The sequence below is a fragment of the Copadichromis virginalis genome, linkage group LG1, assembly GCF_057382275.1.
Source record: "Copadichromis virginalis isolate Kocher_CV1m ecotype Utaka linkage group LG1, C_Virginalis_male_GT1.1, whole genome shotgun sequence".
In the NCBI taxonomy this organism is placed as follows: domain Eukaryota; kingdom Metazoa; phylum Chordata; class Actinopteri; order Cichliformes; family Cichlidae; genus Copadichromis; species Copadichromis virginalis.
In genome coordinates this window covers 37,112,102-37,128,705 of record NC_140618.1, presented here as the reverse complement: position 1 = coordinate 37,128,705, position 16,604 = coordinate 37,112,102, and the positions used below count along the sequence as shown (strand labels likewise).

The 16,604-nt window shown below is 41.7% G+C and overlaps 1 protein-coding gene across 3 annotated transcripts in view; it reads left to right on the top strand.

Annotated features, from left to right (window-relative positions):
- adamtsl5 (ADAMTS like 5) overlaps window positions 1–16,604 on the top strand; it is a 67,212-nt gene that overhangs the window by 29,342 nt on the left and 21,266 nt on the right. For all 3 annotated transcript variants that reach the window (XR_014921145.1, XM_085461228.1, XM_085461241.1), the window contains 4 exons: window positions 957–1,032; window positions 15,666–15,838; window positions 16,031–16,091; window positions 16,495–16,600. Coding sequence is in view for 2 of the 3 variants with exons in the window: in XM_085461228.1 (XP_085317354.1) it covers window positions 957–1,032; window positions 15,666–15,838; window positions 16,031–16,091; window positions 16,495–16,600 (416 nt within the window). In the remaining variant the exon portion in view is untranslated. The remainder of the gene's footprint in view (window positions 1–956; window positions 1,033–15,665; window positions 15,839–16,030; window positions 16,092–16,494; window positions 16,601–16,604) is intronic.

Here is a 16,604-nt window from a genome sequence, read left to right as displayed (position 1 = left end):
AAAGTGCTTAAAGTGGATGAAGACAGGCTGGGGGATATGGTTGAATAATCCAGAAAAGTACATAAGTCGACTTTGAGTCAGTACAGTTTTGTCAAACAGTGTACCTTCATGCTTGAGCAGGTTGCTGTACTGACGACTGAGTCAGACAAAGTCAGACAGTGTGAGATAAAAGGGTTTAAAAAACAAAATGTTTGTATCTGTGCCAAATAAAATGATCAAAGACTGCAAAAAAAGAAACTACAAAAAACAAGCATCAATGTCAGTTCTGTCACCATCTTTGTCTGAATTCTAACTTGGTCAGCTCCAATTCTTGAATTACGACTTGCCACCTTCAGAAAGACTTGATCTATTCAAGCAAACAGGTCATCTGAACATATTTAGTTCAGCCTTATTAGTACCTGATATATTCAAGAAATCCATCATCAACAAAATTATCTGTTAAGGCTAAAATTGAATGTACAGTGAGTTGATGCCAGCAGAGAAAAGAAAAGGTTTCATGTGGATTATTTGATGCTAAAGGTCAGCAGCTGAGTGGGAGGTAAGGCGAGGGGAGTGGTGGGACAGCAAGGCGGGCAGTCACCACCTCTCAGAATCTGTGGGAGTTAATATGATACTGTGGGGGTGAGTTGGGGGAGTAGGGTGGGGGGAACGAATGATACTTACTGAATCGGGGGACATTCCTGACCTTGGCTGCTGCCCTCAGGGGTTCAGGGTAGTATGGCAGCTTATTTGTGTATATTATCACTGACCTAAAGACCTCGTCTGTTTGAAGTGTCAGCAGTGCCTTTTCTTCCTCTATCCTCTTTTGTCTTCTCTGTCTCCTGCTCAAACATGTTTGCAACAACATGTACATCTTTACTTCTGCAGCTCTTCATTCATGTGTATCTGATGTGTGAAACAGCAAAGGGCGACGTCACCAAGCGACTGACGGGGTTTGTTTCTCTCTTTGTCTCTAGGAAGCTGACTCTTTGCCAGGCCCTGACCTTTGTCCTGCTGCTGGTCCTTCCCGTGTCCCTGTCCTCCCCGCAGAGTGTAAGCCCAACCCACCCACATCAGCACAAGCTCGTCAGCCAAGGCTCCTTTTTAAATGACGTGACTCTGTGGAAGCTTCCTAAGCTGTACTGAGTTGTCATGAGTTTGGTTCTTAAGCTTAACCAAACTGAGGCTGGGATTAACCATCGTTTTCATTTTCATACTTTTATGATGTAGTGGCAAACAGCAGATACACTGAAACATTAGCTTTTCAGTCAAATCATCAGTCTTAAGGGCAGAGGCGGAGGCAGACATTTGATACACCTGGGGCTTAGCCCTAAAGGGTAGTATGCATGTGGGATGGGGGGGGGGATTAATAGGCTCTGTTTTGAGTTTTGTTCAAAAGAAAGAATGACTTCATATAAGAAAAAATATATATATTTCACATATGCAGGACACCTTAAACTATTTTTATAATTAAGCAGCGAGGCAGAACAAAGTCGGGGCTGTATCAAGACACACAGACTAAACCCCAATTCAACCAGACCCAGAACTGATCCGGAATTAAAACAGGACTACAACAGTTCAAAATCAGGACTACTTAGGATTTAACCAAAACAGAATCGTAATCAGAACTAGATGATAGTAGCACTAAAAATCATCATAGACCTGCACTACACTTATTTTTTAATTCTACCAAAGTCCACTATTTAGATTCAGAAACGTTTATATAATTATTTAGCCGTGTTGTGCAAACAAGCCTGCAAAACTCAATAAATATAGAATCTGAAAAATAACAAACCTAACGGTGATACTTTTGGTAAACAACCATTTGACTAACATGTGTGTCTCACCTGCTCTTGTTCTCTCTCTCTCTCTCTCTCTCTCTCTCTCTCTCTCTCTCTCTCTCTCTCTCTCTCTCTCTCTCCCTCTCTGTTCCTCTCTCTCTCTCCCTCCCTCTCTGTTCCTCTCTCTCTCTCTCTCTCTCTCTCTCTCTCTCTCTCTCTCAAACACCAACACCATCAAATATACAGTTGAAACCAGATGTTTAAATACTCTTCGGATAAAAACACTTTTTTAATTGTAACATCAAATCAGACTAAATGTTTATTTTTTTTAGATTGATAAATATAAAAACATATTTGTTAAATTTAAGAGTAAAGAGAGAAACTGTCTGTATTTCTTAATTGTAAACGGCACCAAATTGTATTCAAACTGAGCCACACTTATGGAGCTCCACAGTTCTGTTCCTGGTGTTTTGGTTGACATCTCTTGATTTTCCCATGTCACAGAAACAGGCTCTGTGTTTTGCCTTATATGCATCCACAGCTGTGCCACCAGTTTACTCACATGGACTCTACTAACCAATCAGAAGCTTCTTCAGCTCAGAATGGAATCGTCTGCAGTTTTCTTATTAATGAACAATAAACTTAGTGTACATGTACTCCTAAATTTGACGAAAGTGATAAAAAATAGAAGCTCTGTCTCTCTTTATTCTGACATTTAACTAATTCAAAAGATATTTCAATATTTATTTATCCAAAACAAAACAAGTTTACTCTAAATTGATATTGTACAGTAAAAACATGTTCTTGTGTTTTCCATAAAGTGTATGTAAATATCTGGTTTCAACTGTGAATGTACTGCTGTGTGTTGAAATTCCTCTTGTTTTGCATAGAAATATACTGAACAACATACAAAGCATAATATATAAAATAACATCTACCTGAGTTTTTTCTTTGAAAGAAGCTCCTTATGTCCATTCTTGTATATCAGTGCATTACTGAAACCGATTTATTTAGCCGTGGAGGGAAACAACTGAAAATATGAAATAAACACACATGTAAGCTAAGACTCTCTAAAGAAACAGCATTGTTGTTGTTCCGCTTTTCATTTCGCCGTTTGTTGATTCACGTGAAGAGAAAGTAACGTAATATGGGTCAAGTGATCAGTTTGATATCAATCTTTTGTGATTCACCGTCATATTTACATTATTTGTACAGTACGAATGATTTGCTTTGGTACCTGGTCAAACGTCAGTTCTCCTCTGTCTGCCTCCCTGCGCTTCTCCAACAGCGCACTCGCAGGCAGCAGCTCCCCCCGCCCCCTCGCTCAGTGCCTGAGCTCGGATCATACCAATATTAGGGGGGATTTACGCACAGTCATAAATTCCCAAAGTGTGCACTATGTGCTTCGAATACTGTGTGTAGTTTTTGTTTTATACAGTTGTCAGCCAGGCATCTAACTATAAAAAAATTACACTCCAAAAGACCCCGGGCTTCTGAAAAAACCACCCGGGCTTAAGCCCAGCAAGCCACCCCACCCCACCGCTCCGCCACTGCTTAAGGGGTGTTCAAATTCATAGGCTGTATCCTCCTGAGGACCCGGCCTTAGCGGTCCACGTGGGCCGGGTAGGCCAGAAGTGAGCGGCTGTGAAATTGGACGGTCCAGCCTTCAGATTTGCGTCACCAGCTGTCTCGGTGGAGTTTAGCTGTCTGCTCCTTTCTATCTAAAATATAACAGGACACAGGAGTAAACTCTCGACCATCTCACACTTCTGTTTAATCAGTTTTCTGTTTGATGTTTATTTAGCTGTGTGAAAACTAGAACTTTAATCTCAGCCAAACCGATTTACTCAGGAACAAATAAAACATTGAAATAAAAACAAACAATAACATTTTTAAGTTATTAAGTGACTTATATATCACGTTTAACCTGAGTAGCGAAAGACTGTGGGGGTCTGAAAACCATGTGTCGGGAGTTTGCCATTCTCAGCGGCTCTAGTGACCCTCGAGCTCCCGGCGAGCTATCGAGCTGGTGGGTAACAGACGTCTCCTAAAATGTCGGAGCACTTTTGCAAATATGTGACATTGTGATAAACCGAGCAGATATTTGAACTTTACACAGCTACATTCTCGCCTGAAAATATCTTAAAAGTGAAAGAGTAATAAGAGTAACAACTAAGTAGCGTCCGCCATTATTGGAAACTGGAATTGGCTGGGCCGTACAATGAATTCTGGGATATTCTGGGGAAAATGAGGACGCATTTGTCGACCATATTTGGCGGAGTCTACGAATTTGGACACCTCCATAGTTTAGCTAAGAATTCACTTTTTTTGTATAGCTGCTAACAGCTAACAAAAATCGCTCGCTCTCAAGCCAACAAATGTTCTGGTGCTAATTATAGACTGTATATAAAAGATAAACATAGCGGCCTTGATGAAAAGGTCACACATTAGTTTTAAACTCTTCATAGCTTTGGACAGATTGTGTTTTGGAGTGGCCAGAGGCTGGAGGGCTAACATATTAGCTCAGCTCAAGGTAGCAAGCTTGGTTAGTACGCTAACCAACAACTCTACCTTGCAGCAGGATGGATTATTTGTAATAATATCTTCCAGAAAGCACCAACACCGATCAGCTGTAGCTGCCTAGTTTGAGACACCTGTCATTAAAAGCAGCTACAACCCCGACTTCAGTTTCAAGATGGCTGTTAAAAAAATAACAACTCGCTCATGCTCTAGTAGAAACTGAAGGAGTTTTTGTACCAATTCTACATTGACCTAATGTTTAAGCCCCAGAGGAGACAGCTTGATGGTAATGAGACACATGAATCAAGAATGGAGACATTGATCAGTAAATCAATGGTTAATAAGTGTGCTGTAAAAAATGAAAGAGTGACCTAGGAGAGGCTAAAAGTTAAACAAAATGGCACTACTGGTGATTTATTTTCTCTGTTACTTGTTATTGAATCACCCACATTTAAATATAAACTTATTTTACCAGAAACACCAGAATCTCAGGTTAAAGCTCATAAAACTATTTCAACAACCACCAAACAGTAAATGAGAGCAGGTACACGACCAAAATTCACTGAACCAGCAGCAAACCACGCTTCACATTTGATAAACATCACCATTAATTCCCTCTTACTTTTGCTGTTTTGCTTCCACCACGATAAAAATCACACTTCATGCACAGCTCTCTCTCTCTTTCTCTCTCTGTGTGTACTTCAAGAACAGTTTCCCATCTCAAATCTGTTTTCTGCATTATTCATTCGCTTATTACCCATCAGTCTACCGTTGTTTACGGCGCTGTCGACCGCTGTTTTTTTTTTTTTGTTTTGTTTACTTAACCACGTCGGACAAGAAAGACTGATTTCTGCTGTTCAATACTGAAGACATTTAAACTTTTTAAAATTATGCAAAATGCAGAATATTTTTAAGTTTATCTGCTATAAAAAGCCAGGCCAGGAAAATCTGCTTCATGTTTTTCTGAGTTTTATCCTCCGTTACTTTGACACAAAGGCCTCTGCTATGATGTTCACATCTCTGATAAAGTCTCACAAGTGTCAGTGCTGATCAATGATCAGAATTATAATATTTCTGACTCTCTGAGGCAAAATTGAATCGAATTGGGACTTTGTGAATCGAATCGAATGGATTATAGAAATCAGTGATGATACCCAGCCCTGGTGAGCAGCCTAGGCCTGAGAGGTGGATGTAGCTGTGGGTAATGAGAAAAGATGAAAAGAACGATTGATAACTTTTTTGTTAAGGCCTGATCCGTCTGACATTCATAGCCAGCTCTGACATGAACCCATTAACCTCTGAGCACTGAAAAAGCACAGTGTGTCCAGAGAACACATTATATGTCGTCATAAATGCACTGCCCAAGTGTCCCCACTGCCTTTCAGCGGCAGGCAGCAGCAAACAGGTCGTCAGAGGAGACCGATGTGATGATTACGTTTAACATTGGCACTCTTTGGCAATATTGTAGACAAAGCACTTTGTACAAGCACAAGATTGTTAGTTAATCATTTACAAATCAATATTGTCTGTATAGACAGAAATTTCCCCCCCCAAAAAGTGCACAGGTAAAACTACAGTGTTAAGCGATGCGGTTGAAAAATTTGGGTGCGCCTAACTTTTGTGCTGGTGCGCCTAAGAAAAAAAATTTAGGTGCACCAGTGCAACTGTGGCAAAAAGTCAGTCTAGAGCCCTGTATTCCCACAGATTTTAAGGAATTCACTGAAAGTTGGATGACGTATGTGTTGAGTTTTGCAAGAATGGAAGAGAGTGTTTTAACAAATGGCATCGTGTTTTATTTGCATGTGAAACCTGCCAGCGCCTAAAGCCATATCCCAAAGCCGCCCCCACGTTATCCTGTCTTCACGCCTTCTTTTTCTTACAGTTCAGAGTTAAATATTGTGATTAAGGCCATTTGTGAGGAAGAAAAATCCCAACTTTCAGGTCCCAAAGAGGAAAATCCAGCTCATTTAGATAATAAACCAATCACAGACCATAGACTAGTCACAGCGATTGAGCCGATTGGCTTTTTCTTGCAGGGTGTTTGTCCTCTGATGGGATTTTGTCTTGAGCAGAGGAGCGCTGCTCCAAGCCAGCATCCTCATTGTCTCCTATTCTGTTGTGTTTGTCGCTGCTATGCCACCTTTTCCCATCTTACCGCATCTTTCATCGCTATTTGTCTTGAGGTCAAGCAGACAACCATCCAACCTTCCCCGAGGGCTGACTGGAATAACCACACTCAGACACTGCCCCCCCCTCCCAGCTGCTGTGACACCTCAAACAGACCAATGGATCCATTCTTCATTCTTCATTTTCGTGTTACAGTTGTGTCATTTCAAAAAGACTAGTAACACATTATTTTCAATCCTTGTTTCAGAGTTGTTTACACTGCTGAAACATCTTTTGCTCTCGGTCATTGTTGCAGCTGTGCTGGCAGCGTCTCGGGTGGCCACGGCAAAAACAGAACATGAAATACACCAGACTTGGACATGGTGTAACCCCGCCACAGGCTTGGTGTATTTCCCCTTGGATTCAGAGAACAGCATGTACAGATGTTATTGCTTCACTTTTATAGGGCTGTGATGCTTCTGCGTTTCTTTGTTCTCACTGGGAACTTTGGTTTATGGCTGCAAAGAAACAGCCATTTCAGTTACTGTGTAAGCCTTACTGCAGCGCCCCCAGCTGTGTGGACGCCAGTATCTGCAGGTTGTTTACGTGTCTTTAAGTGTTTCTAGATACTGCAGCTCTCATAATTATCAAAAACATCTATGCTACGTGAAATCATATGCTTACAACTGCTACCGATATTTAGTGATTAATAAAAAAAAAAATTGCATTCATCACCACAAAAAACAATCATTCGTCTCTTAACACCGAAACTGTTAAATGAATTCATGACTGATAAAAAAAATTACAAAGTGCAAATGAAATAAAAGGAGGAAAACTGTGAGGAGGGGGAGTTGGCCGTCCGACTGCGGTCTGGAGTGTGGGGCCTTCCTGCTGCTGCGGAGTCGGGGCGGTCTGCCTCCCCCCACCGCAGGGAAAAGGGTAACACCACCTGGGTCTGGGTGCAGTTCCCCCCTCCAGGGGCAAGGGTACCTAGACCCGGTTCGTAGAGTACGCTTGGGGAGTGTGATCGTGTGTACAGCGTCTCTTTATGTCTGTCTCCACGTTGGTTGAGTGTGGAGTAAGTGCATATGAGAGCATGAGGGTGGGAATGGATGTTTGTATCTGTGTGTGCCTGTATTTCTGTGTCTATATGCCAGGTTGGGTGTCAGGCGCCACCTCTCTGGGGACATCTCAGGCCCTCCAAGGTTTGGAGGCCTATCTCCCCCTACCACCACTTCCCCTGCCAGTGGCGGACTCCCTCAGACATCGGTGCGTTGGTGGTTCTTTGTGTCCGGGGATGGGCGTCCAGGTACACACCGGCTCACTCCTTGGCGGCCGCTTATCGGGGCCTGGAGCCTGGGGCTCGCTCGGGCCACTTCGGAGGTGGGGTGCCCCCGGCCTCTCGGCCTGGGGCTCGGTCACTCAGGCACAGCTGGCTGCCGGCGGAGCTCACGGGCGCGTCACTGCAACTCCCCCTGGCTTCTGCTCCGCGGCTGCTGAGTGAGCCCTCATCTGGGACTCTCCTCAGCTCTTTCTGGGACAGTGGCGCGGCTGCCCCTCTGTTGGTCTTCCTTGGTCTCTTGTGTTCTGGGGGCCTCTGGATGTCTGGAGTTTTGATCTCCTCCATACCTGCTTCATGCCCTGGAGGACGGGGCTGTGGCCCCCCCACACCCTCTAGCAGATTATTACATGAAGGAACCTTTTAAAAAACAAAAAACAAGCGCGTCCATGCTCACAGGTGTACACACGGGTGATCACACACACAAACTACACCCTTTTTGGCTCCTACCTCAAAGCACACTGTGTGCTGTTGATCTTATGTGCTGCACAATAATGTTTAACATTTAGTATTTACTGTCATATTCCCATATATCATTGTGATGTTGTTTATTCTATTACTCTTGTTCTCTTCTGCTTGCTTTCTTTTTTCTTTCTCAGCAGGTGACCCAGGTGATCCATATATGCATTTTTTTTTCTCTGCCCGTTCTGTTGGTTTGTTTTTTGCCCTTCTCCCCCGTCCCTCTTCTCAGCTGTTTCTCTTTCCCTCTTTCTTTCTCCCCTTCTTTCCCCCAGTCAAGTCTGTCCCGTATTCAGTAAGTGAAAATAAAATAAACAATAAAAGGTGAATCAAATGGACCATTATGGCAAGGCTGGGATGGTCAATTTGGTAAAGTAAATCCGTTGGGCATCTTTCTTTGCCTTTAGACAACAATTCTGATGGCAAAAGAGCCAAACGGGACAGGCAAAAAAAAAACAAAAAAAAGAAAAGGAGGAAAACTGTGGACAAATATACTAACATAACAACATCAACTCTATAATCACACAGATCAGATGCTTGAAATATTTACCTGAGACTTGAACAACAGAATAGTTCAAATCTTCACCCCTGACTCCCAAAGCTGCATGTTAAATTTGCAGATTAGGATTTGTTTCTCGGGCACAAAACTCACATTTTTAACTAGAGAGCTTCAACTTTTACACAACTTTACACAGATTAAAACACTGAATCAGGAATAATGTCTTCCTTTTGATCTGACCACAAACTACAGTAATTATCTTAATTACATTAATGCTTTCCTGCTTTATTTGGAGCACAAGTGTCATTCTTTGCAGGTATATTTTATACAAATGACACATCAGACTCCCCTCTATATGAGTGTGTATCGACCCTGGAGAAAAGACCCTTTGTCCATCCAGCTTACAGAATGGAAACAGTTATGCCAGGTCAGACAGGCGAACAGTCGAACAACGTTACACTGTGGCAGTTTACCTGCACGCTGGCTAGAGAGACGTAGACTCTTTACTCCGTCTCTCTTTCTTTATGCAGTTTGCTTTGTGCAAAGAAGACACTTTTTTCTCTGTTTGGTGTGAATGGTGGAGGAGAGATGGGGACATTGTAAAGGTCATAGGTCAACTTAGTTAATTAGAAAGCTAGTCCGACCCATTGACAGCTGTTATCAAGGCTAATTTGGCTGGCGCTGATGCTAATGACAGTGACCTCAGGTGACCCTGCCATAGTAATGCTGGACAGTTATAGCAAAGGTCACTCTCAGCTTTGTGTGTAACGTTGTATGAGGGTGTGTTTGCATCTAACCATTTTTTTTTTTTTTATTATGAGACACTTTGTCGCTTTTTCTCCACACACGTAAATGCCAGACGTTCAAAGTACAGAGGATTTGTTTTGAAGTTTTAGATGTGGGAGTTTTAACATGTTGATTTATGGATACCAAAAGCCATTTAATGTTGAGCTCGGGGGATTCAGACGGCTTTTAATAACAGTTCTTACATGATGAATTTTATCTTTTGTAAAGTGGCTGTCACACTTTGAAAAACAGGATTGATGTAACCCCAAGGTGAAACTGTTTGTCATGTACTGCAGTCAGGAAACATGAAATGGCTAAATCACAGTTTATCTCCTGACTGTGCAGCTACATGAAGCAGTTTTCACAGTCACTGCTGATCTGTTGTTCATTTTGAAGGGTTGCATTGTTTTCAGCTCATTATATCCTCTAACTTTGTTTTTATATTTCTGTCAACATATTTACAGTGCAGACCTAACCTGCTACTGGCTCCCTGTTAAACCCAGAATTAAGTTTAAAATCCTCTCATACAAGGTCCTGAATAATCCGTCCCTATCGAGTCTTAAAGACCTCACAGTACCGTATCACCCCAACAGAGCACTTTGCTCTCATAATGCAGGCCATCCTGCGTCATTTAAAGGTAGAATGGGAGTTCGGATAAACCTTTTTGATAGAGGTGGATCAGGTGACCCTGAATCCACCTTTTGACATGCTGAAATAGGCTTAGGCTGCTTCCCATGATTCACTGACTGCTTCTTATTTTATTTTTATCTATTTTATTTAGAAAGCGGGGCAACATATTAATGAACATTTAAACAGATGTAAATATGCCAGATTATAGCCTTTGGCTAATTTCCATCTGTAGACCCTCTGGCAGGTTGGTGTTACACACATGTTAGTAAAAACATACAGAGACACTATTTACAGATCATGTGACAAGGACAAAAACAGTGATCACATTATATTAGAACAGACAATGACAAGAAGAGTGGACACAGAGGACAATATAGAGAACAATAACGGAAACACATCAATTATATTGCACAAACCCCAGTATTGCACATGCCCTGACTGTCCTGATATTGCACTGACCCATTACACTAATAGTTGTTTCCCTTTTTGTAATACACTAACTCTTTTTCACGTCCAATATAAAGCATGATTATTAAACATGGTCACATGTTTGTGTCCCTCAGCTGCCCTTTTAAGTGACTCTTAAACATGGGGAGACTTTCCCTCACCGACAGTGGAAGACTATTCCAGAAGCTCACTCCCTGATATGACAGAGCATCTGTGAACAGGTGCTCCGTCTAAATGTCAGTTCACAATCACCTCTCACAGTGGCTCGAGTCAGTCGAGACCCGGCAACACTGCTAGACTTTTGTTTAATAAAAATCACTCATTGGTGGAGGCGTCAGACCATGTACAACTTTGTATACTAGACAGGCAGATTTGAATAATTTGAAATTAGTAAAATTTAGAAACTTGTATTTATCTAAAATTTAACAATGGTGATATGAAAAAGGTTTTTTTTATCTAATATTTTCAATGCTCTTTTGTAGCACACTTCGATTGGCCCAATAGCAGCAAAGCTCATATAGTAATACAGTATTCAATATGAGCCAGTATCATAGAGTGCAGGAATGTAATCGCTGCCGTGTCTGTAAATGATGTGTGGATATGTCTAAAGTTCTGTATATTAACATTTACAGTTTTCACTATTTTTTTAACGTGTTTTTAAAGGATAATTTAAAAGTCTAGTAGCACTCCCAAATACTTAAATTCCTCAACATTAATTAGTTCTTGTGCACCCAGGCAAACTTTTACTGCAGCCACGGTTGTTATAGGTTTACTAAAAAACATCGATATGGTCTTTTTAACATTAAGGCACAGGCATGAGTCATTCTGCCATTTTTGTAGATCATGTAATGCCAATGAAAGCATCATCAGCAGTTTTGGCTTGTGTAAAAATTACCGTATCATCAACATACATAATCATTTTTGCACACATTGGGCAGGTCATTTACATAAAGTGAAAATAACAGGGGGCCTAGAATTGAACACTGAGGGACGCCTTCCGTACAGTAAAGCTAGGGTGACTTGTAAATTGAATTGTAAGCCCAGGGAGCTGCTGTAGCCAAGGAAGCAGTGATGGTGTTAGCCCAGGGAGCTACTGTAGTCAAGGAAGCAGTGATGGTGTAAGCCCAGGAAGCTACTGTAGTCAAGGAAGCAGTGATGGTGTTAGCCCAGAGAGCTGGGGTTTTTCTCTGTATGTATTATTGTAGGGTTGACCTTACAGTATAAAGCACCTTGAGGCGACTGTTGTTGTGATTTGGCGCTATATAAATAAAATTGGATCGAATTGAACCTTTCTTGCTAATATTAATTACAACTCAGCTTGTAGATGTTATGATCCTGAGTCTGACAACTCAGTGTTTTGTGTTTCCTTATATTGTTCTATGTTCTTGTTTATTCTGGTTATGTCTTTCGGTAAGGTTTGTCATTTGTTAGGTTTCTGTTCTGAGCCTACTTGCTCCCACTTCTCTGTGTTCCTTCTGTCTGTCCATGGTGTCACACTGTCTGCTCGTGAATCTGTCTGTTAAGTTCAATGCCTTGTCTGGTTCTGTGTCTGTGAGTTTCCTGTTTTATTCTGAAGGTCTCTGTCACATGTGAGTGTTCTCAGCTTTATGTCTGTGTCTCGTTAGCCCTGATTTCTCCCAGGTGTGTTCCCCTCCTCTCTCCCATCCCATAATTAGTCCTGTGAGTATTAAAGCCCTGTGTGTTCTCCTGCCTGTTGCTGGTTCCTCTTTGTTGCTTCCCCGAGTCTCCCTGCGGTTGTTCTGGTTTCAGGTTAGTTGTGTTAGTTTTCCCAGTTTAGGTTTCTCTTAGGTTTTGTTTTGTGCCTGCTACATTCCGGTTTGTGTGTCCATCCTTATTAATAAAGCTCACTTGCATCTGAAGCTGCTTGCATCTTGGGTCCTCTATTAAAACTCACACGGCTTGCCCTGCTAGCCGTGACAGTAGATGATTTATTTTTTCATTTAGTTACATAACTAAAACTAGGAAATAATGTCAGTATTATTTTAAACAAACATTATAGACTATAATTGAATTAACATCAGTGATCTTGGTTTACACACGTATCAGCCTTTGTTTAGTAGCCTGGCTCCTTTTTCCACTAAAGTTTATCTTAATAACAGCCAAACCAGAGTTTGACATTTTCTCATGAGCAGGAAAGCTTTGTTCTTCAACACAGCCTGCACTGGTGTAGGCAGGCTTTCTTCTTGTTTCTTCACCAGGCTTCTTGAAGGACAGTCGAAAGATCTTCTTTGCTTGAGGTTCAAGCTCTGGGGAGGTCAATCCATTATTGTTTTCTTTTTGTCACGTAAACCAAATGTCCGCAGTATTTAAAACCTAGTTCAGATTAATCATGAGCCTCATCACATTGCCACTCTTTGGTTTTAGAAGTGAAGAAGACTCCCTTTTGGATGAGAGGTGAAACGTCTTCACGGAACCTAAAGAAGTCTGTTGGATTTCTTGCTCCTTAAACTTAAACCAGGACCTGGATGAACCGACACAGACGTGGTGCAACATCAGCTGCATACAAAGAGTTTTCTGTTTCATTTGTGAACATCCATTTTTGTTGTTGTTGCAGTAAAACTCAGTAAATGTGTTGTTTTGTTGCAATACTGACACCATTTAAAATGTTATGACAGTGAAGAGTAGCACGCTGAGGTTGTAATAATCATCTTGTTTGCCACATAACCTGGTGCAACTGTTAAATTAGAGCCAGATCATTAAATTAATATTTGATTTAAATCTATATGATGCTTTTACTAAGAAACATACTCATGCATAAGCAACACGTTCTCACTCCAAACGCGTAACATCTGATGCCATGTGACAAATCGTCGGTATGTTACGCTTTCAGCCCCCCAACACGTTCCTATGTTATGCGTTTGAAACAGAAGGAAACATGAGAACCATTTGGACTGAATCTACAATGTACATTTATTTTACTTTCTCATCATGAATTGCTTTGGAAAACACACAAGGTTAGGCATGAGGTTAGGGTTAGGGCTGGAATACATGGCTGGAACGTGAGCTACTGCCGGCAGCATCCTTCTATTGGATTCCATCCACAATCGGGCACGTGTCATGGGGACGCGGAAGGTTACCTTTAGCTTTCCCATGGAACGCCTCAGGACGTGACAAATCGTCGGCATGCTGGCATAAAGTCTTTATTAGATAACTGTTTGAAATCATTTTTCTTCAGCTTGTCTCTCTCAGTGCACATGCTGCCTCTTTTGGATTTATTTCAAATGTAATCTTCAGTGTTGTTTAAATATTGTAGATATGAATCAGTTTAAATACATGTAACCAACTTTCCGTCTGACATGTTTTGTGTACTTGCTGTCTGTGGCTTCAGCCATCCATGACAGCGAGTCTGCTGCAGCTGTTGCATGTGTGTAAAGAGTTAAACGTGTGTGTGCAGTATGAGCAACCAGTGGGAATGCTGCCAGTTTCAGTCGTCCTCCAGGGCAGAAACTGTGGAATGTGTTTGAGGAGCAGCACTGAGGTTTCTCTAATCACTTTTATTGTTCCGCTGATCCTGATCCACCAGGCTCACAAGGTTGACTGTTGTTCTTCATACGTCTGCTCTTTAAATAGATTTATCTGGCTCCAGGATTTTCCCTCCCACAAACGATATTTCATCATTCTCTGCTTTCTCCCTTATGCATGACACAAATGACTCGGAGTTGCTGACAGTGGCCAGTTGCCACCTAACAGCTTTGAACATGCAGGACATGAGTGCAGAGTGATTGCAGAGCAGAGCACAGTAACAACAGAGCAGGGAGTCGTGTTGTTTCTGCACTTTCAATCTCTCAGTAAGAACTTAAACATTGTTCAAAGAAAGATCATATTAAAAAAACATAACACAGTAGCACATGGATCAAGATGATTGTGAGCCAGTCACAGAGGAATAAAAATAGGATGGAAACGTGTTTGTGGCTAGGAAAGTCAGTGTTCAACCTCTGGGCACCAACAGTTTCTGATAATAAATATTCATTGACATTGACGTTTGCATAAACGCTCAGACTAAGACTACATGTGTAAATGGAGCATTTTTAGAATGAAAGAAGCATGTCATGGAAGAAAATAGCACACAAAGCTCTAAACAGCCAATGCATAGATAAAGAATGCCTGTGCCTGTAGATTAGTGCCACAACTATAGTTAAACTTCTTTGCAGATACTGTGAACTAAAGAAAAATCTCTGGTTATAACCACAGAATAGGGCTGTGCGATATGACCAAAATCTCATATCCCTATATAAGATTTCTATCGTCCCGATAACGATATAAATCACAAAAATGTAACATTTTCTGTAAATTCTGTGAATCTCGGGCAGCTCGTATTGCGGGAAGTGTTTCCAGCTGGGCGTCGTGTACCTGGAGTAGAGTGTTTTAACCAATGCATGAAACGATACATTTTTAGACATAAGTTGTAACGGCCGCTGTTTTCTTTGTGAATATTTATTACACGGCGTGCTGCGGGGAAAAGCCTGTTCTAACGTTTGAGTCTAAGGACTATTTTTTAGCACCTGGCGGCTCCTTTTTACTTCTCATCCGTAAATAATCTGCTCTTTCACGTGATTCAGTTTATTTTGAAAAGTCTCAACAGGATCTTGAGCTTTATTGTGAAAGGTTTATGTGGAACATAAACAAGCGGACACGCGATGCTGTTACCATGGTTGTTGTTAACCACGACGCATAAAAACAGGCGCCTGTAGTGTGGTTATATTAAATATAAGAGAAAGAGAGAACTTTAATACACCACGAAACAAACAATAGCGTAAAATGAAACGATAGATGTTTTTATATCATCATCCGATATATATCGTTATATCGAACAGCCCTACCACAGAATATATACATAGGTTGCAACATGTGTTACTGCAACACTAGCATCTGTTACTGTGACTCTTGTGACCTAAATAACTGCAGAGAGATATGATAGAAACCTAATGCTTCCAATACAAATACTCCATCTACATTTGATAAAAGGTTTCAGCGTGTACACTCATTTGGTGTCTACCTGATCTTCTCCCAGTGTCCTGCTCTCATGCTCCCATGTTTGTGTTACCTGTTCTTAAAGTTGTCTTTGTAATTGTCTCTCTGTTTTATGCTTTTTTTCCAGCCCTCTTGGATTTCGGCGTGGGGTCCTAACAGCAACGATTTGTCGGTGCGTCCAGCTCGCACACGGAGGCAGCTGCACTTCAGAAATGAGTGGGCAACATGGAGCGGCTGGTCTGTGTGCTCACGCACCTGTGGGGGCGGAGCATCTGTGAGGTCACGCACCTGCATCACAAGGTTAGCACGGGAGAAAATACGGACAGTTTTCAAAATTTTATGCGACGTTTCAGTCAGACTTTTTTTTTCAGAAAAACCTTCATAGATATTTTTGAAGGGATATGAAATTTATATTTTAACATTTTTAAGCCACAGTGTTTCCTACTGTTCTCTTACCTAATCCTATACATCTCTTTTATTTCTGTGTCCCAGGAATCCAGTGGGTGGACCATGTGCAGGAGATCCCAGACAGTACAAGATCTGCAACACCAAGGTCCTTTCAACAAAAAGGCTTTTGGTCTTTATTTAAAAAAAATACGCACACATTTTATGCAAACACTGTAGAGCAATGGCTAATGTTTGCTCGTGAAGGAATGTCCAGGGTATAACGATCAGCGACTTTCAGGGTGTGATCTGGAATTTCACTGACAGTTTAACCTGCGTCTGCACCGCGGCGGCGGTCCTGCCACTGTTTGCGCTTCATGATAAAGCAATAATGTGTCTCTGTATGCAGAGTAATTGTTACAGTGTAGCAATCAAAACGGTTTCACTGAGAGAGTTCAAAATCAGGTAGACGGTTCCTTCGATGTGAAGCCTATATTGTATGGCATGGTCGTAACAAAGGTTCATCCTCCAGGACGTCAGGGTGTTGATGCTGTGTGTCTGTGTGTGTGCAGGACTGTCCCCCTGGCTCGGAGGATTTCCGAGAGATGCAGTGTGCTGCCTTTAATGACAGGCCGCTGGTGGCTGGCAACTCCTTCAGATGGACCACCTTTCATGGAGGTCA